Below are 21174 nucleotides of genomic sequence, written 5' to 3' on the forward strand. Positions count from 1 at the left end.
GTAATCAGAGTGAGTCACAGATGATATTTCTGGGAATGTACATGCAGAAGGCAAGAATTTCCCCCGGGAGGCAGGGAATGGTTGGTATCTGAAAATCAGCAGTTCTTTAGTTCCACTCAATGAGCTGTGGAGAGAAGGGAAATCAAATGCCAGAGGAAGATGGCATGAAGCAGAACAGATCCAGCCTAACAAGGAGTTAGTATTGGGGAAAGCAGGCTTAAAAATAGAGACCTTTAAACAAATGAACTAGTGTCGTAAGAATCAAAGAGATACGAGTCTCTCCTGGCTATCCTATATAGGCGAAGTGCCCTGAACGCCTGTCTGTGTGAAGTCCCTGCCCAAGACCTACATGGTGTGATTATCTTTTGGAGGAGGGAATCTGAGGAGCTTTAAAGCTCCTAATTTCTTGCCGTGAATCTAGACAAGAACAGATGCCGTACATTTCCTGCACATCATGTGCTCCTGGATAGACCATGTTACACTGCAGGTAGCGGTGCTGGCTCTTCAGCCTGGGCTTCCCACAGGATGGTTCTCATGTTAGCAGCAACATGAGTCTTTCAGCTATACCGAATAATCTGTTTAGAAGAACAGAAAGGGATTCGGACCAGGACAGCTCCCAAATCACTCTCAAAGCTCTCAGTCAGGCAGCTGAGCAGATGCCAGACCCACAGGCGTTCCAGCTATCTCCTCTTTGCACAGATACTATTACAGCAGCCACCATCAGCTCTGTGTGCTGCACAGTGAAGGACATGTCCAAGGATTATGTGACTTGAAGGTAGGAGAGATCCTTTTTCAGGACTCCATTTACAGGCATCAGATTATAGTGGCAGTAACTTAAGCAAGGGTATAGGTACCCAACTGGATGTGGAGTCAGATTTTCACACGTTTGGCCACTGACACTGTGGCCATATTTTCTTAATTCTCTGTCAGACTCCTGAAGAGAGTGGGATGGTTTTCCAAGAAGGTCAGCAGCCCCCAAATAGATCTTAGCTATTAAAAGCTGTTAAGCCATTGAGAGACCAGCAATATCACCAAAGCTCTGGATAGGAGACCCAGATAGGTCTCTTTAAACATGCTCCATGCATCTCTACTAGAATTTCAGCTTGCAGAGTCTATTCCTTCCCCTGCCTCCAGCTCAACTCCAACCTCAGGATATGCAGAACATTAAAGCTGAGGTAAAGATGTTTCCAGTCATTCCCTTAGGTCCAGGATGACCAGACTCCTGATACCTTTCACCCTGCTTTTGAAAGGAAGAAACTCCACCATTCCTCTCTCTAAAGCAGAAACACCTCCCAGACTGGGCATTGGAAGCAACACAACTCAAAGTAGAAGTCAGTGATTCGTTGATATTCCTCCCTTAGATTTTAAGCCAAGTCAAGCAGGAAAACTTTTGCCAAGATGGGAAGGTAAAAGCTAAGAAATAAAAACACTGTGGAGTCAAGCTGTCCTGATCATGGCACAAAAGCTCTCTCACTTCCAGCAAAGTGAAAATAAAGGGTTACTTCTTGCTGCAGGCGTTTATGTACAAAGGGGTTGTTGATTTTGTTCTGCTTGCTTTTTGCTGCTCCCAAAGGTTTGATATTTGACACGGCACAGTTTAGGCAGGGCTGTGGTATAGGCCATTGACATGTGCTGGCGTCAGAAGTATATTCTCTTTTACAGGCCCTGGAGCATGAGCTGAACTCCAAAAGGATCAAGTATCAGGTAGGAGTCTGAAGCTGCTTACTATGTCCAGGATGGAGATGGCTGCATTTAGATTTAGTTTGCCAGGAAGGAGCAGATAAGATTGCTCTGATCTTCATGATAAAATGCTTATCAAGTATACAGAGCTTTGAGCAAAACCAGGCAGTTGTTAGGAGAACCTGCTACATTTATCATTGGAGTGAATAATCTGGTGTGACTGCTTTGTCTCATGTTTTGCCAGTGTGAAAACCACAGTTTGCTCCACAGCAAAAAAGTGCCCAGTAGAAAGGAAAGGTTTGGAAACCATAAATACATCAGAGATGGTTCGAAATCTCCTTTTCCTAGCAGATTAATAAGGGACATATGCCAAGGCCACACACAATTTAGGCCTGCTTCACCCAAAGCCACTTGAATAAAACTAGGCATATTGCAGAGACTGCACACACATAACACGGACCCAGGGAAATTAAGTTTCTATCTTTAAACTGACTACTCAAGCCCATTTTCCCCTGCAATAAATATTTACTATGCTGGTGAGGAAAGGTGGAAGAGACAGAAAGTGAGCCTAAATTCTTTGTTAGAGATATAAGTAGGTGACTTAAACATTTGAGATAGCCAAAAAGCATGGATTTATCAGTACCCTGCCAAGGCACTGGGTTGGTCTTCTATAGGGGATGCGATTCCTGGGCGTATCAACAAAACGACTAATGTCTTAATAGGCATCCTGACATGTTGCAAGGTTAGGCTAGTTTTTGGACAGATGTCTTTAATAGCTCCTCTTTCACTCTAAGAGAGTCACATCTTATGTAGGTTATACAGCTCTGGAGAAATGAACTGAACAAAGTTTAGCCTTTATCGTGGTTATTTTTCTATAGCAAGAATGAAGCATTCCATTTCTATTTGAAAGCGCAAAAAACATCCTGTTAATCTCAGATCTCTATTTGTGATTAAACAAAGACTAGTAGCAACTAAGCTTTCTGGCCTGCAAGCACATTTCTTCTTGAAATGTTATCAGAAGATTGCTAGAAAAGCACTCCATCTAAATGGTTGGGCAGAGCAAACAACATTGACACCTACTGTTGGATATTTTAATTGCTGATAGTACCCAGCCACTGACTCCAAGATTCTTGTAAAGCAGGAGGAAGATGCTGTCCTTAGTTAAAACTACATGCTAATACTTTTATTTTGCTTTTATTTCGCCTCCTGCAAAAGTGCTTTCAAGGTGCACTTAATTGCAAATCGAGAAGCTGCATGTGCAGGGAAACTACTTCTTTTAACTCAGTTTCTTCCTTCGTTTAATTCATGGAATTAGATGATTCTTTGGGAGTGAGAGTTTTTTATGAGGGTAGCTGATAAAAATGAAAGAGCTGAAAACTAATGCTGCTAGTATCAGACAAGGCTGTACTGTATGCTAAGTGAGAGAGAGCACGCTGATTTCTCAGGAGATTCAACCCTTTAGCTCGTAAGGAAATGAGGTTCCCATACAGGCCTCCCGGAGCGTACCAGAAAGCACCACCCAGCCAAGTATAGAGCATGGGTTTGAAAGAAAGAGTTTATCACATTTTACCATAGTGCCAGATCATATTTAACACCCTTAAAGTGCTTGACACTAGAAAGTTAATCGTCGTGATTTCCTTCATGCACAGCTGGTTTTGTCCAGCCCATTAAAGAGAATTTAAGCACAAGATGAAATGACTCTCCCAAGAGATGAAGGAAAAATTTAGCAAGCTGGCAGAAAGAGCTTACCTCTACGTCTTCCCTCCAAACATTACCCTTTTCCTCCTCAGAAACTTTCAGCAAACTAGCTTCAACGGAGTTTCCACAATTCTGAATAGCTTCCTGTTGGTCATATTAACAATTTGTGAAAAGAGATGAGAGAAGGCGGCTCCAGAGCTAGAAAAGTAACCACCATTAAGGAAAAAAAGTCTGACAACATAGAAGATAGCAATGCCCTTACTTGCTCCTATGGTAATCTATATTACTGCAGGAAATACTGTTTCTCCCTGCTACTCCCAGCATAGGTTATACATATATACATATATGCAGACATATCTGGGGTAAATTCCCATAGAAGAATTCCCAAGGAATTTCCAAGAACACCACTTCACGCTGAGGAGGACCATTCTGGCAACAGATTGTCTCCGTGAGTAATAAATTGTCTGCCTGCAGTGAGGAACATCAGATCAGCAGCCCAAAACAGGCATAGCTCTCCCTAGATTTTTATGGGCAAAATCACACAGCTTCTCACATCGAAAAAATAAATCCAGAATGCATTTATACGAGCTCAACAGCATCTTTGCATTGCCAATGCTATAGGAAGCAGCCTTGCTTCACATGGAAATCCAAAGCCGAATCTTGCATATACCTTGCCAAGGGCCCATCTACATAATATACGTCTCTGCATTGCTAACATGAACCTTGGCTGTCGTAACGCTGCCATCAGCACAAATGCCTGTATTGGTTGTCGGCTCCAATCTCCCCGTACCAGCAGAGATTGTGGTACAATCTCTGTACCACAGACCAATATCCGTACCTCTGCGAGATAAGGGTTAGGATAGGGCTTTCCAAAACACACGGCGCAATTGCATTGACCTTTACCTTTCTCCCCAGGTAGCCTTCCACAGTGACCTGCCTAATCTCCATGGCAAGGGCAGGGAGAACAAAATAACGTCTCTAAAGCAATGGCTCGTGTACACCGAGGTTGGCAAAGCCAGGATGGCTAAGGTCTTTGGGGAAAACAGCAGTTTTTAGAGAGTTTGCTGAGAGTCAGTTGTCAGACACATCTCACAGGAGATGGGTGCAAGGCTGTGGAAACCTCATTCACCGTATTTCATCCACTCCATACACAAAATCTAGAAGTCTAATGAACTTTAACGGCAGGTCAATGGCTTCAGTGCCAGCATGTGATATGGGCAACTTTGAGGGCATTTTCCAGGCTCCCATTCAACCAAGTCTGGGTGACGTACTGGAAACTCACCTTCACATCATCTTATCAGGAATTAAAGAACAACTTGGTGCAGAGCAACTGGTCATGTGCACGTTGTGTCTTATTCCACCATTTGCAGTAGCCCTGAGTGTGCAGACAGAATCTTCTGAGTTAAAAATGTTATTTTCAGAACCTCTACCTGCCTTTTAAAAAATTCCATTCAGATATGCTTAGAAGAAAGACATTGCATCCTGAAAATAACAAAATGAGACAAGCTCGTATAGAACAAAAGAGATTTGGGTAATTTCTCCCTATGGAGCATCACAGAAAGCTAAGTCAAGACATGAATCCTTGGCAACACAGAGGTCTCTAAGTTTGGGAAACAGCTGATCAGAAAGAGGAGGGAGTAAGTGTGGGAGGAAATGCAACCTGCATGGTGCCCTGTCCCTGGGGTCTCTCTCATAGAGCTTGACCTCCAAGAAATAATGCTTCTCCCTGAAGAAAATTATCTTCGCAAGTGGGAGAATGACTTGGCAGAAGCTGAGTTGGTTTTCCTTTACTGATGGGACACCAGGAAACTCTCTCCACTCCCGTGAAGTGACAACAAGCTCACATGGTGTGGGCAAGAGACAGCTCAGATCACAAAGCCCCCTGGATCCCGACAGACAGTTTGCCTACAGCAAGTTAGGCCAGTTCCTGTATCCTCCAAAAAGCCCATTGCTGTGAGCCTAAGCCCTACTCAGTCCTGCGTCACTGACTGCCCCAGCCAAGGAGACAAAACCCTTGTAAACCACCTTTGGTTTGGCAGTGCCTACCACCTCCGGGCAGACACAATGACAGCGGAAGGTGAACACTTCAGCGGTCTATCGCTGCATAATAGCCAGTGTTGTCACAAAGCCTGATGCTGTAAACAAAATTTCTTAAGAATAAAAGTAATCTAATCTTGTTCTTCAACTACTCTTGCAGCACCACAACGTGGCACAGCCTGACAATAGTGGTGTCCCCAGCTGGAGTGTTAAGGCCCATTGTAATGGTATCATTTTTTTGTGATACTGATCTTCACCAACTTTTGTAATGTTTGTGCATCTTTGTTGATACAAGACTTGCATGAAATAAAAGGGGGAAACGGTCTGCACCAGATCAGTCCTGGTCAGACATGGCCAAGCTCACTTTGCTTACCGGTAAGTCCTGCTTCAAAACTTAGTTCTCTATATTTATGACAAGTATTTGTGGCTCTTTCAATGTTATACTGGCTGGCTATTCAGGAGATTTTGGGGGATTAAAAATGCAGCACACTCTCTTCTGTCAAAGGAAAATAAATAGCAGTTACTTTCGGGATGATTATATGTTGCACTGCTTTTCGAGTTGATTTCTTTTTCTTTAGATATGCAAATTCCTGATTTAATTGCTTTATTAAATTGAAAAATTATCTTGGACCAAGAAAATGACACTCTGAGGAGGAAAACTGGTCATTCTGATAGAAAGGCTATTACTGTCTCCATAGCAGAGTATATTCCAAAAGGCTTCTGCTGTTTCAGCCATGCGTGTAGGCACCAAGATCAGTTGTTGCCTAACCCTAGCTGAAAGAAGTAGCAGAACATTGAGCCATTAACGACCATGAGCTCCTCTGTGTGTCCCCTTCGATCAGAATGAATTGTGACCTGGAAGACAGGTTGTGTTGGGTTCAGACAGATCCTTATGAAGAGGAGCAAAAATAGGCCCATTGATAGAAGCAATTTTATTGTCTGCATTACAGGATATGTACCAGAGAGTTTCTGCTAGTTCAGGCATTACCTTATTTCTCAGTTCTAAGACTAATTTCACACTTTTTTCTTTAAAGGTCTGGCCCTCCTGCTGAACGCCCAGATAGGTATGTGCTTTCTGCCCCAAAAACAACTCTACTAAACCCTTCTCAGTTATGACACATGCAGGCAACTAGAACAGACTTACTAGCTAATTCTTTTACAAGCCACGGGGGAGGAAGGAGAGGCAGGCAGGCAGGCACACAGCGATGGTGTCTCTGAAGACAAAAGCTTAACGAAGCATGGCATGCTCAATCTAAAGCACAAATATGTTACTTTCTTTCATGCAAGCCTCCTCTTAGCAGCCCCTTCCTGCTCAGCTTGAATGAAGCATGAGCGCAGCCACTAGCTTGGTCTTTGCAGAAGTTTTCAAAGGCAGATCAAACAGGTGGCACAGCAAACACGCAAAGAGCCTTCCACCTTCCAGACACTTCATCAGAGATCCCTTCTGCCTCTGTTCTTTCTTACTTGGCAGCAAAGGAGAAAGATTTGGTTTGGGAAAGAGACCCAGCACTCAGAACCACCCTGATTCATTAATTTAAGGGTGCAAGAGGCTCTTAGACCGACTCATCTACTGAAACAAAATAGGGAGGAAAGAAATCTGTTATTATCCTTGGAGAGCCAGTTCTGAGAGGGATAACCAACCCGACTTCACTTTCTCTGAACTCCTTACCCTGCAAGGAAAAACTGCCCAATCATTTCTGATTAGATCTGCCTCATGCAGTTACTAACTCCTAAGTGCAGCCCAGGGCACTGTTCCCTTTCCTGAGTGACTTGAAGGATGGTTATAGGAAGTAACATGGCCTCATGCAGCTACGTACCTGGTCCTTCTGCATTTCAGAGACATGCCCTCTCTGCTCTTTTCCCTCCCGACCGCATCTCCTCTATTTCTCTGCAGGCACTGCCTATGTGCTGTCATGTTACTTCACCAACTGGTCCCAATATAGGCCTGGCCTGGGAAAATTCATGCCTGACAACATCAACCCATTCCTGTGCGACCATCTGATCTATGCCTTTGCTGGGATGTCCAACAATGAGATCACAACTTACGAATGGAACGACGAGACCCTTTACAAGTCCTTCAACGGCTTGAAGAACCAGTACGTACGGAGAGCAAAGGGCATCACTTTTTCTCCCTCTCAGGTCCTACCCCGTTACTCAGCATCTCCTCTCTGCACAATAGCAACCCAATCCACGGTCGAGGGATGCCAAAGAGAAGAGGCGGGTAGTGACAGAGAGGGAAAAGGAGGGCAGAGCAGGGCAGGCTGCCAGCACTGGTCCTTTGAGGATGGTGGCAGCGACTCAGTGCACTGCTGACTTGCTCTCTGGATTTCACACCAAGAGATCACGGCCTACAAAGGCAGACACTTTCAAGGAAAGCAAGAGCACTGTGCTTTATGTTGGTCTGTTGTGTAATGTTAGAAATTGGTAAGACTAAACCATTCCTTGTAGTGAAATATGTTCCTGTTTCTTCCTTTGTAGGAATGGAAAACTGAAGACCCTCCTGGCGATTGGAGGATGGAATTTCGGGACAGCCAAGTAAGTTCAAACCATCTTCTTCCCATAACAGCACCCTGGAAAGGAGGAAGAGGGGGGGAAGAGGCACCAACCAAATCCCAACTCTGTCCTGCTCTGCTTCCCTAGGTTCTCCACAATGGTTTCGACTCCCGAGAACCGCCAGACCTTCATCAACTCCGTCATCAAATTCCTGCGCCAGTATCAATTTGATGGGCTGGACCTTGACTGGGAATACCCTGGGTCCAGGGGCAGCCCACCCCAGGACAAGACTCTCTTTACCGTCCTGGTTAAGGTAAGCTGAAACAAAAGGTTTTGGTCAAGGCCTCTGCTCTGCACAGCTCTGGCTGCAAAGCCTCAGCCCAGAGAGTCCACGGTGAGAGTTGTTTCCTGGCATCCCTCAGGAAATGCTGGCAGCCTTTGAGCAGGAAGCCAAACAGGTCAACAAGCCCCGTCTCATGCTCACCGCTGCTGTTGCTGCAGGACTTTCCACCATTCAGGCTGGCTACCAGATTGCTGAGCTTGGAGAGTGAGTAGCAAACCCTCAGGTATCATTTCTGTGACTTAAGTGGTCTTCCTTCAAGCAGTTAAAGGCAACTCTGCCATTAGCTGGCAGAAACCAACCTCATTGCACGTGGGGTCCCTACTCTTTTGCATAAGGCAAGAATGCTATGAGAGTGGTGCTTGTTTGGTGGGAAGGGGACACCTCAGAAAGCGAAGTGTAACAACAGGCTGCTCAAAGTCATTGGGGAACATCTGTTGGTTCCCAGAATACCAGTGCAATTCCTACTCTGCCTTGACCTCTGCCTCCCTCCACTGGCAGAGAGAATTGGCTCCAACACTTACAAGGCCAGCTCGAAACAAGTCTTGAAGAACCCAGATTTGTAGAAAGTGGGGACATGGCCAGGGATGTGGTGGGGTAAACGGCCAGCACTAAAGGAACAATCAGGTCTGGGTGACTGAGCAGGCCAGGAGATAGACGCAAGCAATGTTCTCCACAGGTACCTGGACTATTTCCATGTGATGACTTACGACTTCCATGGCCCCTGGGATGGATACACTGGGGAGAACAGCCCTCTGTACAAAGGCCCAGCAGACACTGGTGACCTCATCTACTTCAATGTCGTAAGTATATTTTCCGAGACTGTGTCACAGATTATCATGACACCGGTGATCAGAAGTTTAAGGAGTCATCCTCCTGCCTACAGATCCTGACACAGACTTTAACTGTGGTGGGTTTTTTTACAGAATTATGCTATGAACTATTGGAAGAGCAATGGTGCTCCAGCTGAGAAGCTCCTTGTTGGATTCCCAACCTATGGACATAACTTCAACCTCCAAAACCCATCTGACACTGCTGTTGGGGCACCAACATCAGGACCTGGGCCAGCGGGACCTTACACAAGGCAGGCTGGATTCTTGGCTTACTACGAGGTATGTGTGCTCCTACACACCTAGGCCACCAAAAACACAAAAACCCTTCAAACTACCCAGCAGGGAATTTTTAACCCATGGACCTACGGAATATGCCAACTGCCCTTTTCTGTAGGACACTTGCTGACTTCTCCCTCTCTCCCCTTCTTTCCTAGATCTGCACATTCCTGGCCTCTGGAGCCACCCAGGCTTGGGATGCCCCCCAGGATGTGCCCTATGCCTACAAGGGCAATGAATGGGTTGGCTACGACAACATCAAGAGCTTCAACATCAAGGTATGGTGGGATGTGTGGCTGTGCTAATAATAAGGCAGAAGGTCTTCTGCACTAGCAAGCCCCTGGACTAATTGGGTTTTCTTCCCTGTTACTGAACAGGTGGACTGGCTGAAGAAGAACAATTTTGGAGGTGCTATGGTTTGGGCCCTTCCTATGGATGATTTCACTGGCACTTTCTGCAAGGAAGGCAAATATCCCCTGATTACCGCCCTGAAGAACAGTCTTGGTCTGCAGAATGGTGGTGAGTAGCTTGAGTGGCGTCTGCTTCTTGAAGGTGACTCCCTAGCTCGCTACTGATGCAGGGCTTCAGAGACGCGTGAACCTTTACCTCTGGAGCTTTGGTGGATAAAGACTTTCTGTGGAAGCCACAACTAGAGATTGCCCTGGAAAGATCCCTTCGCTCTACATCCCCCGGGATAAAAGAGGGAGATTGTAACTTGGACCTGGGTCCAGATATTTCAAAGGCCTGGTGTGAGCCAGGCCAGACTTTGGGGGAACACAGTTTAATAGCTGACCCTACCACTAAAGGGCCTATGGAGGGAGGGAAGGGCTGGCTGTCAACACAAAAATAAGCCCTTTCCTGCTTTTACTTCAGATGGTGTACCTCCAGCTCAGCCCAATCCTCCAGTCACTAGCGGAAGTGGAAGTGGAAGTGGTGGAAGTGGAAGTGGAAGTGGAAGTGGAAGTGGAAGTGGGAGCGGAGGCTCTGGTGTTAGTGACTTCTGTGCTGGCAAGACCAATGGCATCTACGCAGATCCAACCAACAAGAGCATGTTCTACAACTGCATTAATGGCAAAACCTTTGTGCAGAGCTGCAATAACGGTCTCGTCTTTGATACCAGCTGCTCCTGCTGCAACTGGCCATGAGGATACAATGCTATTACAGCAAACAGACACCTCTGATCAAATTGCATGGAATGATTAAATAAAGTGTTCTGCAAAAACAACAATTGTCACTGTTTCAACTCACCTCACTCTTAATATTTTGATGCTCCCTGATTCTCTCATGATAATCACACTTGTGCTCAGGGAAGGGCCTGCATCCACAAGCTGGACTTAATTCCAGTATGGCATTTTCCAGGGGTTTCTTGCTGTCCTACCATGACAGCCAGGCACAGGGAAAAAGACAGGGAGCAGACAACGGGGCAGATCAGGCTGTGTCACAAGAGAGATCACGGAGAAGGGTCCTGACAGCACAACGTATAGGCTGCTTCACCCGAGACCTCTCCCCTACCGACTTACAGTGTGAAAACAGCAGCTCCTCAGAGTAGAAAACAGTAGCTCCTCCAGCTCCTCAGGAGCCACACAGCGCAATCCTCAGGGATGTTATTAATCCTCATCTATTCCCTGCACCCTTCAGGTGCTGCCATCGCCAGCATTCCCTCCAGCACCCCTTGCTCCGTGTCTATAGCAACTGGAGTACACACACATCCTGACGTCTGGCAGGGCAGCATGGCAGCGGAGTGGGAGCCGAGAGGTGAGCCGTGTGAGGTGCGTGCACCCGGGGGGGCTGTGGGCACGAGGGCTTTCCTTCTTGTGCAGCTCCCCGGTGGCATCGGGCTTCCCCCAACAACCTTCCCGACAACCGGGCTGGTAGGCTACTGTTTGCTCAGGCTGGGGAAAAGAAGCCTTTGTGGCAGAAGGGAACAGGCATCCAAAGGGCAGACGCCTCGCAAATATCCAGGGTCAGGGGAAATTCCCATCTGGGAGATAAGGGGAGTGTTAGCCCCAGGCAGAGAGCAGCAGACACTTGAGAAGGAAAAAAAGCAGCAAGTGGTCACCTCCGCAAGGGTTTATCACGCTGTTGGCATTTCCCTCTCCTGGTGTCACAGATGTGCAGAAGCGGATCTCATTTGGGTCATGTCAAGAGCGGAAAATGTTCCCTATCCACCATGCCCCAGACAGGCTGGGGATCCAGCTGATAGCCATCAGGGGAGACCCTTCGCTTGGGCCAGGCTGTTATCTGAGTCAAGAGGTAAGTTGTTCAGTTTTCATGCTCAGAGCTTTTCCTTCACAGAAGACACACAATACAGGAGCAATAGGACCATGGCCAGCTGGACACGGAGTCCCCCACACCTGCCCTGCAAACCCATTGTACAATGTCTCCACATATACCTAGAAAAAGAAATTCCCCTCCCCTTCCAAAAGTACCAGTCCTCAAGGCTCTAACTGCCCTAGCGCTCTACAGTAGTGAGAAATTAGAGGAATTAATAGGAACAATGTCTGCTGCTCATGTACTTCTGCCCTTCCCCTGATGCAAATGGTGTCTTAAAAATGTCAGTAAGACACTTCTGCTTTTGAATCGCAGAGAAGCAGCCTCACGTACTGTTTGGAAAATAAACCACTGAGCAAGAAAGGCTATGTGATAGGAGCGAGAAAAGCCCAGCGTTTCATACCAGAGCCACAGGTAAGAAAGCGCCAGAGCTGCAGCTTTGCAAGAATTTGTAGGCTGTTCCCAACATAGGCTCTCAGTTTCACTCACATTTGCTGGGGCTGCCTCCAACTTAATATATACGGTAGCTACAGATCTCCTTACACATAGTCTAGTGGGAGGTGTTGAGCCGAGAGACCGATGACTGATCATACGAGCTCTGGCAACATCACACGTGCATTTGTATATACATATTCCTTTGTATCACATACACGCACATGTAAATGTACATATTGAGGCAAAATCGGGAAGGGAGCTCAGCTATACTACCTGAACAAACAAGCTATTGTTTTCTGGCCCAACTTCTCTAGAATAACAATATATTAGGAGAGACATCACAGGACACACTGGGTAAAGAGTAGGGAGTGCATAATTGACTTGTTCTGATTTTTTTTGCGCTATCAGAGTATCCAAAGCATGCATTGAACAGCAGGTCTGTAATGCCCAGCTGGCTGCTGATCAGAGCATATAGGAATGGTTTGCAGAACAAAGTCTTCCATATAAAAATTTTATCTCTTGCAGACTGTGACTCCCGGCCCAGCAACATACCAGTCATTCTGGAATAAAGAGAGAAAATGCCAGCCTGCCTATGCTCCATTTTCCATTAAGACACCACGATTTCCAGATAAGCCTTCAGATAAAGAATTTTTCCCTGGGTAACGTAACTCATTTTCTTACACTTTTCATACTAAGCAGGAGTACTAGCAGAGAGAAATACTAAGACACAAATGGGAGATAGGTAACTGAGTTCCCAGTAATGCTTTTTTATCTTCAGAAAGCTCCCCTGCTTTAGTCTTTAACTTAGCATGATGACTAGAATACCACAGCAAGCATTTCTCCCATGGATTGAGGTAGGGCTGGCAAATTCCAGTATTACAAACATCATACACAAGCTCCAGAAATGAGATATTTTGTGTCTGTTTTCTTTAGACCTGGAACTTACAAAGCAGACAAGCAATTACACAAAAAAATCACTTGGCCGATGAAGTTTGGGTCTCCAGACTGGTCTTTAGTGCCAATGCCAGCAAAGAGAATGCTAAAAATGGAGGTGCAGAAGGTAAGGACAGGGATAAGGAGATGTTATTCCTGGCTCAATGCTTCTGACAAAGGAAATTGTATGATTACTTCAACGCTTTTGCACTATGTTTCATCATCCTTTCCTCACTGGCCTGCTGGGTACGTGGCTCTACTAGCCTGGGGCACCAGATACAAAGCAATTTTCTATCAAAAAATGCTGGTTTGCAAAAACAGTTACAGTCCTTCAAAAAAACCTTCTATTGAGAAATTTGCTCTGGGAGTTTCCATCCACAAAGTGAGAGAACCAGAGCACAGACTTCCCTATGTAGCTCTCCTGAAAAGAAAACCTTTCTGATTTAAAACACAGTTTCAGGTTCTCGACACCATCTCACATCTTCCTGCACTTTTCTGAAGCAATTGTCATTGCTAATATCTAACGGATAGTAGTTGTCTTTTAGCTGACCATAGACAGAGAATTCAGGAAACACCGGGACCGAGTGGCCTACCTGAGTTTATACTACAGCTGAGGAGCCAGGGCTGCTGCCGCACGTCCTCCCCTTCCAGCGGGGCAGCTCAGGCTTCGCTGCTGCTTCCCGCCCACTCGTGGAGCCATTCATCTGCAGTACCCAGCCTCTCCAAATAAAACCATTTCAAAAAGAGGCATTTCTTGCCACTAGTTGTGCTTACCTGGTATCGCGCCAGGTGTCTGCTGCCTCTGCAGGTGTTTGGGTGCCGCTGGGTCCCGTGCACAGCACCCCTCAGCCCTGCTTCCCTCGGCCCCTTGGCCCAGGCAGGGCTGGCAGCCATCTTCTCTGGGTCAACATGGAAACACCTCACCTCACTGCCCTCCCCAACATGGCTTCCCTCGCCACAAGGTGCTTTTCCCCCCAAAATCCAGCCCTCACTGGCACCGCAAAGGAGCCAAATTAATGCAGCTAGAGGGTGGGTTGGCTGCTGCCCCGTCCCCTCAGCACTGGGAGCGAACGCCACCATCTTCTCCTCAGCCGCCACCTGCCTTCCCCAGCCTCCTCATCTCCACCATCTCCTCATCTCCAACAGATGCTCCAGGCCAGGCCCAGGGTTCACCCACAGCCTGAGGAGAGCTGAGAAACATGGGGGCGTACGTGGCACAGCCAGAGTACTGCACTGCCCTCAGCTATGTTCAGAGAGAGTATAATGGCTTTGTGCACAGCCAGCAACTCTATTAAAGTAGCACACAGCAAACATCCTGGGGAAAGAAGCTGTGCTGGGACAGGTTAGAGCAGATGGCCTGCGAAATGTGCGTTTGCATTACTAGCTTTTTCCCTACTGACATGAGGAAGATATTCTCAAGCAAGGAGCAAGCAACATGCTGCTAATTAAGAATCTGGCCACGAAAATAAATTTAGTCTGAAACTGAAAGGTAATGGTATTTGTCATCAGTTGTTTCTGTAATGTACAACTCAGACCCTAGGGATTTATATGAAAGTTCACAAACCTTCACACACAGACTTAATCTGTATGATCACAAGCTTGATTCAATCTCAGGGGAAAACTACGAGCAGGCAACATTCATTCTCAGTATAACTACCAGTCACAATGCAGGCTTTCAAATTTTCTGGGTCTTTTTAGGCGTTTCCATAGCAAATTTCACCTGTAGCCCAATTTCAGCTACAAAACCAAAATGCATTCTTCCAATTTCCCACTTTCGGTCTTCGAGTGCTCTCACATACGCACAACAACAGCTGCTCAAGACCTGTCTTTTCTAGGCACGTTGGCTCCTTCCCTCCCAACCACAAGAGACTGCTTTGTAGTTGCAGCTGTCAAAAAGGGATGTACTTGCTGATTTGCATTTGCCCCTTTTGGTGCAATCTTTTGAAGGAGGGGGTATGACTCCCTGGAAATTGTACTGTCCTAAGACCTGGGTTTTATAGCTGTTTAAGGCTTCACCTTTGTATTCATGGCTGATATTACATACTTCACCTTCATCTGTCTCGGTTTTCTAATCAGGAGAAAAATACATGTGTAAGAGAAGATGTAAAAGAAAGTAAGCAGTACCTATGATTCTGCAGTCCTTCTCAACCACATGTTCCACCTGTGATTGGAGAAACCACCTACTAAAGCTTTCGCAAAACTGATGGTATTTCAAAAGGCACTTTGTCCTCACTGAACATATTTCTAATGGACCAAGGTTTTTGTTGGAAAATTCCCAACCTTCTCAACTATCAAGTGTTGCTGTGAAGAAAGGAAGAGATGCAGAGGGAAGGACACCACTTCCCACCGCTTGTAGACCCCACTGAAAACACACTCACACTCCATTCAGGTGCTTTTCCACTTCTGAAACATTAAGGACTCAGCTAGTTTTGCTTGTAGGAGATAAAATTTCTTTTATTATGAACATAAAAATTACTATTTTCATTCTACATTTTTCCCCTACCCAGCGAGGGATTTTCTCATTACGAAAAATGCTTAATCCAAGTAAAAAAAAGATATAAATTTGTATATATACATACATACACAATGTCTCTGTACATTTGTTATGCTGTACAACCAAGGCACCAGCAGAAGTGACAATGGCACATGCAGGACTTTTTTGCTAGAGACGTCATTTCAAATTGTTTGGCAGGAACACCTCTGTTCTCACTGAAACAATTAATTACTCCTTTTTATCTTCCTCCTTCCTGGGTGACAGGGGAAGAGGGAGGCCTGGGGGGATGCCTTAACTAAACAGAGGTGAACATGTACACACATAACTCTGGTCTCCCCGGTGACTGCAACAGACTTCTTGTACTCAGCTACTACTCTAGGAAACCATGACCTGCCTGGCAGTCTGTAGCAGGCAGTCTTTGCTGCCTCTCCCAGCACTTTCATCCCGAAGAGATGCTCTGGAGACTGGACCAAACTACAGGAGTCTTTTGTCAAAGAAATTTTGCCTAAGTAAAGGCTGATGAAAATCAAAACAAAGCCCTCCAGAACCAGCTAATAATTACAATGATCCCATCACCAGTCATTTTCACTGCTGAAATAAAGTCGTCTGCTCTGGGGAAATAAAGAGGAAAAAAAAGAGCAACTGCTGTTGATAAAAGCCCGTATTTGAGAATGGACAAAGTAAAAAAGTGCGATGAATAGTATGGCCTTGCGGACTGCAATCAATACAGCTTTATTCCATACTCCAAGATTTTCAGCACAGCATCTTTCAAAACAGCTGGTGAAGGCGTGAACTCTCAAAGGAGTTGTGTTGAAACTAACAACAGAACTGAACAATAGCCTGAAGCAGCTGTTAAATCTTGCCATTCATACTGCTAAGAAATAATCTCAAATCAGAACAGGGTAAACACCACACTTAGCGCTTTTAAGTTAGAAGTGCAGCTGCAGTCAGAAAAGTGAGAATAAAATGGCATCTTAGCTCTATATTTACACTTCACTCTCTTACCAGCACATGAGACGCCTTTAGTTTATAGAAGAAAAGTCTGTTTGCTTTTACCTGACAAGAATCCAAAGAAAGAAACCTCTCTGGGATTTTTCTGTCTCTGTTAATACATGCTCCTTAGATTATAAGGCCAGGCAAGGCTGATTGCAGAAGTTTCTTTTTTAGCCTGCCAGACAGCCACAAACGAATTATGCCTTTGTATTCTGTAGAGCCTGCTGGGAAGCACTGAGCAGCAAGAACCTTTGTATCCCCCATCTCTTCAGAGAGTAAATTCTGCCGACAGCGGGAACAAACCAAAGTAAACGAGACAATTCCCATCTGTAACCCAGTGGCCTTCAATGCTTTTAAGGCAATTGACCATTGACCGTTCAAGTCAGCAGGACAGCAGAGGGGAAAGAGGGAGCACTGTAAACCAGGATGGGAGTGTAGTTCACTAGGCAGAGAGAGATCATTCTTCTGCTTCTGCCACTCAGCCGGATTGCCTCTCCTGTCTTGCTCCATGTCTCTCACCCACAGCAGCGGAGGTGAACCCCCCGGGTTTTTCTTCCTCTAAGCAGCCAGCTGGCTACACCTCACTTCTTTCTGCGGATCTTGGGCTTTTTCACTGGCCGGAGGTAGGGATTGTCTATCACATTTTCCTCCCCATTCCGACTGCCTGACAGGGAGGTGTTCTGCTGTAACACTGAAGCATTCTCCTTCTCAGGTCCTGAATCATCCTGCCACATTAAAAAAAAACCCAAAACATAAACAACCAAAGTTAGGCTAAACAAGGCTTAGAAGTTCAAACCACATAACCTATGGGCAAAACAGACAATCAACAGCCAAGATAAACAGCAGCACACAAGGAGCTGCATTAAAAGGTGAGGACTCCTGATTTCTAACACAAGAAGATCCCCTTTGGGAACAGTGGGATTCTAGGACAATCCTCTCTCCCCTAACATTGAAATGAAGGTTGTACTGAAAGCTCATGATCCAACCTCATTTTGCATTGCACCCTGCAGAAAGTTAAAGAACCATGACAATGTTTAGTCATTTACACCTGGTAAAACGCAACCCACTCTGCCATTTTCCACCCACTCTGCCCAGCTGCAAGGAAGACAGGCAAAGAACCAGGTTTCATAAGTTTAAGAAAGTCAGGCCCAAGAGACCTTGATCTCTCAGGCTGGGCGTACCGTGCTCATGTGCAGGGGGAGGTTCTCGGTGTCTGTCTGGTCGTCTTGCTCAGATGAATCCGTTTCTTCCATTTGCTGCATTTCCAGCTCAGAGGGGAGAAGAGCTGTCAGGTAGGGTACAGTGAAAGGCCTGGCAGCAATCACTAGCATTAGGGAAAAGGACACAGTCAGCAAGCTGGGAGAAGACTCCTCAACTCAGAGATTATGAAGCACAAAGCCAACCAGTTACTTAGAGACCAAATACTTTCACTGGTTCTGGTTTTAAACACACACACTCTTTTCCTGTTGCTTCCAGGGATCAGGAATGAAATATGCTGTCCCAAAAAGATGGCAGTCTCTAATTTCCAGTTTTCTGAGACCCCTTTATGTTTCCAGCCAAGGACACAGCATTATACTAACACAAAAAGTCCTTCCTGACCTCTGTAAAAGTTCAATTATCTCACAGACTGAAGCATCACTCGGTCCCCCTTAAGATATCACTGATATCTGTGCTGTCAGTGAGCCTTGGGAAGGTGGGAATTCTCATCACTGCTTTGCAGACAGAGAAACAGGAAAACCTCCACTGCCTACCACAAAAATGTAAGAGAGAAGAAATGATTTGTTTAAAAGTTACAGAGGATCGGAGATTGGGATGAGCTTTGACTTTAGCACCTGTCAACCAAGGCCTTCTCCACCAGCAGAAGAAAGTGAGCCTTTGGTGAGGGTGGAAGCCTACCATCTGGCTTTGATTCTGTTTTTCATCCCCGTTTTAAATAGAATATTCCTCACTTCCCAGCCTTCCAGTGCCTCAGAGGGCAAACACAATGTGATCATTCAGTGCTCCCCTCCTGCAGTAGCAAGAACTCTAATGGAGTGTATACTCAGTTAGACAGATGTCATTTACAGCACAAAGTGTCCTAGATAACTCACATGGGAATGTGCTAACATCATCTTTGAAGAGACTCTGTGTTTCTCCCGTTTTAGCCATGAAACGTGTGAGAGCTCTTTCTACATCACGCCGTTGAGACGCTGCCTTTTCCCGTAGGACTTGATAATCAGATACGGGCTCCCGGTATGTCTGTGGAGCAGGGAGGAAAAAAAAAGAACACCATTAGTGGATGCAACGCAGACAGCTGAAGTTCAAAACACTACTAGGATGCAGATGCTACAGGCAAGCATTGACCTTCAACATGCACAGATTTTCAGGGAGCTACAGATGTCAATTAGCCAGAAATCTACAGCAAGGGCAAACCGCAAACAACAAGCAATATATTAAGCCAGTAGAAACAATGTTTTAGACAAACAGTACCAGCACTACAGTAAAAATATTTATACACCACTCCTGGTGTCATTGACTTCAGACAGACCCCAAATGGCACAGAAGTCTTTTTTCACTTACTGGTGTCTTGATGTAAGTGTGAGGATCTGGAAACTCAGGGAAATGGCCAGGAATGTGGGATGGATGTGGCTTGTTCTGTCCAGCTGTCAGGGCTTTGGGAGTCACGGGCTGGTTTGTCACAGGAGCTACAGTTAAAAAAAAAATGCACACACACGAATCAGTCAGCTTCATTCTGCCAGGAGTTCGGGATAAGGTGCTAGCTTATACTGAGCTGTGACCCATGTCTCCAGGTCCTATAAAAGGGACAGAGCACATCCCACGAGCAATAGCTTCAGGTTGTGTTTGGCATCCCAAGAGAGAACAAGGATTACTCTCCTACACAGGAAGAACAAAACCATCCTGGGGATTCTCATGTGCAATGAGGATGCTGAAGCAAAGGCAACTGATTCGGCAGAGGGTACCTTCCTTCACCTATTACACAGTCATTACAGGAATCCTTAACACAAATTTCCAGGAGCAGTGGACTGCATCATCCATCAGAAAAGCAGGAGCTCTGGATGCCAGCAGATAGGAATGCTGAATTATTTCCAATTTCCTGCATAAGAAGAGAAAGGATTTCCTACGTACGGGCAGTGATGACCATCCTCTGGGACCGCTTGGCATATGCAGGAAGCGTTTCAACATTGAACCCTGAAATACAAAAGAGGAAACAGAAATCATACCAAGAGTTTATCCTGTCAAAAATCCCTTCTCTTAGACTTCTCCAGAATTTTTCCAAGGGCTCCAAATTACATGAGAAAGAAAATCATGCACTCTGTATATATTCATACTGCAGCGATAGCCGAGCGCCTACAGGAGGCCAAGAACAGTGGGTATCACACAAACACCAGAAACATGGGGGACAGATTTTCCTACCAACGTAGCACACCCAAACCTTCTGCAATGCAGGCAGCTGGAATTAGTGGGACCAGTCGACTACTCACCCATTTCCACTAGAGTAACCACTATATCAGAGAGCGTAGGCTGTGTTCTGGCTGTATGTTCACAGTAGGACTTTGCGCTCCTTCCAATTTCAGAAATATCTGGGAGGAAAAAAAACCACCACCACATATTTGATTCAGAGAGTGTCCACGCATATTTATCAGCCCAACCCTGGCTTCAGAGGCCTGAATTTTTAGCAAATTTAGCAAGGAATGAATAGCTCCTGGAATCCAGTGTCTTACAGCCTGCATTTTTAAAACTAAAGCATGTGCAAAGTATGGTGACACTAAAGATCAAAGAGTCAGATGTTTTCCACAATGCAAAGGCAAATCTGCATCACAGGCACAAAAAAACCCAAAACCTAATCACCTCTTGATTTCAGAAAAATATGTAACCTGAGATCCTAGGCACATCACCCAGAAGAGTAGGAGCAGAGCTGCCAAACACAGGGACTTCTACAGCCTTAACTAACCAAACGTCTGGAACTTTGTTATTTCTCTGTTTATTCTGGCAGCGTTTCAATATGTGGAGCTTATTAGGATACCTAATGAGTATCTAATGAGTACCCACTAAGTAAGATAAGTAAGTACTTCTGAGTTCGGACAAACATCTCACGCTTACAGAAGCCTGTGACTCCAAGGCTGTACTCTAGCCTTCCGCTTTTGCTAACATCATTAACACAAGATAATAAAAATGGGGAAAAAACCCAACCACAAAATGAAAGTGTGAAGGCCAATTTGAAAACAGAGAAACAAGAAACTTCAGGGGATCAGTCTAACTTTGCTGGACACTCGCAAAGGTCGATACTCACAGCTTTGTAACATCTCTGTCAGTGTCTCCACCGCCGCCTTTTCGGCACTCTCGAAGCCGGCTTCCGTGAGCAGGGAGCTGACCACCACTTGCAGAGTCCTCCTCCGAGCCAGGTAGTAGTTATCCGCAGGCGTGGTTGCATGCTTGCTGCCCGACCTCTGTGGACACAGACCCCCCCGTTCTGAAACGGGAGCTCAGAGAAACGAAGCCAGCTCCAGAGCCCGGGGGAGCAGCGAGGCCAGAGCGCTGCTGGCCCAGGAGCAGGGACCAGGAAGGGCGAGGGCGCTGGTCCTGTCCCCGGCACCCCCGGGCTGTGGGGCACTGCCCTGGGACGGGCTCTGTGACACACCGGGGGGCTGAAGGCAGGGCTGCCTGTGCTCAAAGGACAGGGGCGGCCCTGC

The 21174-nt window shown here is 46.0% G+C and overlaps 3 protein-coding genes across 3 annotated transcripts; 2 read left to right on the forward strand and 1 right to left on the reverse strand.

Moving 5' to 3' along the window:
• The first annotated feature begins 5765 nt into the window (after window positions 1-5765).
• Window positions 5766-10502, forward strand: CHIA (chitinase, acidic). Its single transcript, XM_009573700.1, has 11 exons — window positions 5766-5790; window positions 6450-6479; window positions 7310-7511; window positions 7894-7950; window positions 8056-8221; window positions 8331-8455; window positions 8928-9051; window positions 9175-9360; window positions 9516-9635; window positions 9735-9876; window positions 10231-10502. The coding sequence occupies exons 1-11, from the start codon at window positions 5766-5768 to the stop codon at window positions 10500-10502; spliced, it is 1449 nt and encodes a 482-aa protein (XP_009571995.1).
• Window positions 10503-11087: 585 nt separating this feature from the next.
• On the forward strand, window positions 11088-13610 carry PIFO (primary cilia formation). The gene is made up of 6 exons (XM_009573720.1): window positions 11088-11112; window positions 11468-11610; window positions 11944-12042; window positions 12589-12722; window positions 12997-13123; window positions 13542-13610. The coding sequence occupies exons 1-6, from the start codon at window positions 11088-11090 to the stop codon at window positions 13608-13610; spliced, it is 597 nt and encodes a 198-aa protein (XP_009572015.1).
• Window positions 13611-16772: 3162 nt separating this feature from the next.
• Window positions 16773-20941, reverse strand: TAF8 (TAF8 RNA polymerase II, TATA box binding protein (TBP)-associated factor, 43kDa). The gene is made up of 7 exons (XM_009573710.1): window positions 20775-20941; window positions 19966-20064; window positions 19610-19672; window positions 19043-19167; window positions 18574-18721; window positions 17665-17807; window positions 16773-17208 (listed from the first exon to the last, which is right to left on the reverse strand). The coding sequence occupies exons 1-7, from the start codon at window positions 20785-20787 to the stop codon at window positions 17065-17067; spliced, it is 735 nt and encodes a 244-aa protein (XP_009572005.1). The 5' UTR covers window positions 20788-20941; the 3' UTR covers window positions 16773-17064.
• Between the last annotated feature and the right edge of the window lie 233 nt (window positions 20942-21174).

The sequence above is a fragment of the Fulmarus glacialis genome, unplaced genomic scaffold (assembly GCF_000690835.1).
Source record: "Fulmarus glacialis isolate BGI_N327 unplaced genomic scaffold, ASM69083v1 scaffold8870, whole genome shotgun sequence".
In the NCBI taxonomy this organism is placed as follows: Eukaryota; Metazoa; Chordata; class Aves; order Procellariiformes; family Procellariidae; genus Fulmarus; species Fulmarus glacialis.

Bases quoted from the DNA above. Each gene is read 5' to 3' on its own strand.
- CHIA (XM_009573700.1), top strand. From the start codon at position 5,766: ATGGCCAAGCTCACTTTGCTTACCG. The intron at 6,480-7,309 runs GTATGTGCTTTC...ATTTCTCTGCAG, and splicing joins CCTGCTGAACGCCCAGATAG to GCACTGCCTATGTGCTGTCA. The intron at 9,361-9,515 runs GTATGTGTGCTC...CTTCTTTCCTAG, and splicing joins GATTCTTGGCTTACTACGAG to ATCTGCACATTCCTGGCCTC.
- PIFO (XM_009573720.1), top strand. From the start codon at position 11,088: ATGGCAGCGGAGTGGGAGCCGAGAG. The intron at 11,611-11,943 runs GTAAGTTGTTCA...TTTGAATCGCAG, and splicing joins GCTGTTATCTGAGTCAAGAG to AGAAGCAGCCTCACGTACTG. The intron at 12,043-12,588 runs GTAAGAAAGCGC...TATCTCTTGCAG, and splicing joins GTTTCATACCAGAGCCACAG to ACTGTGACTCCCGGCCCAGC.
- TAF8 (XM_009573710.1), bottom strand. The intron at 19,673-19,965 runs GTGAGTAGTCGA...TTTGTATTTCAG, and splicing joins GGTTACTCTAGTGGAAATGG to GGTTCAATGTTGAAACGCTT. The intron at 17,808-18,573 runs GTGAGTTATCTA...CCCTAATGCTAG, and splicing joins TGATGTTAGCACATTCCCAT to TGATTGCTGCCAGGCCTTTC.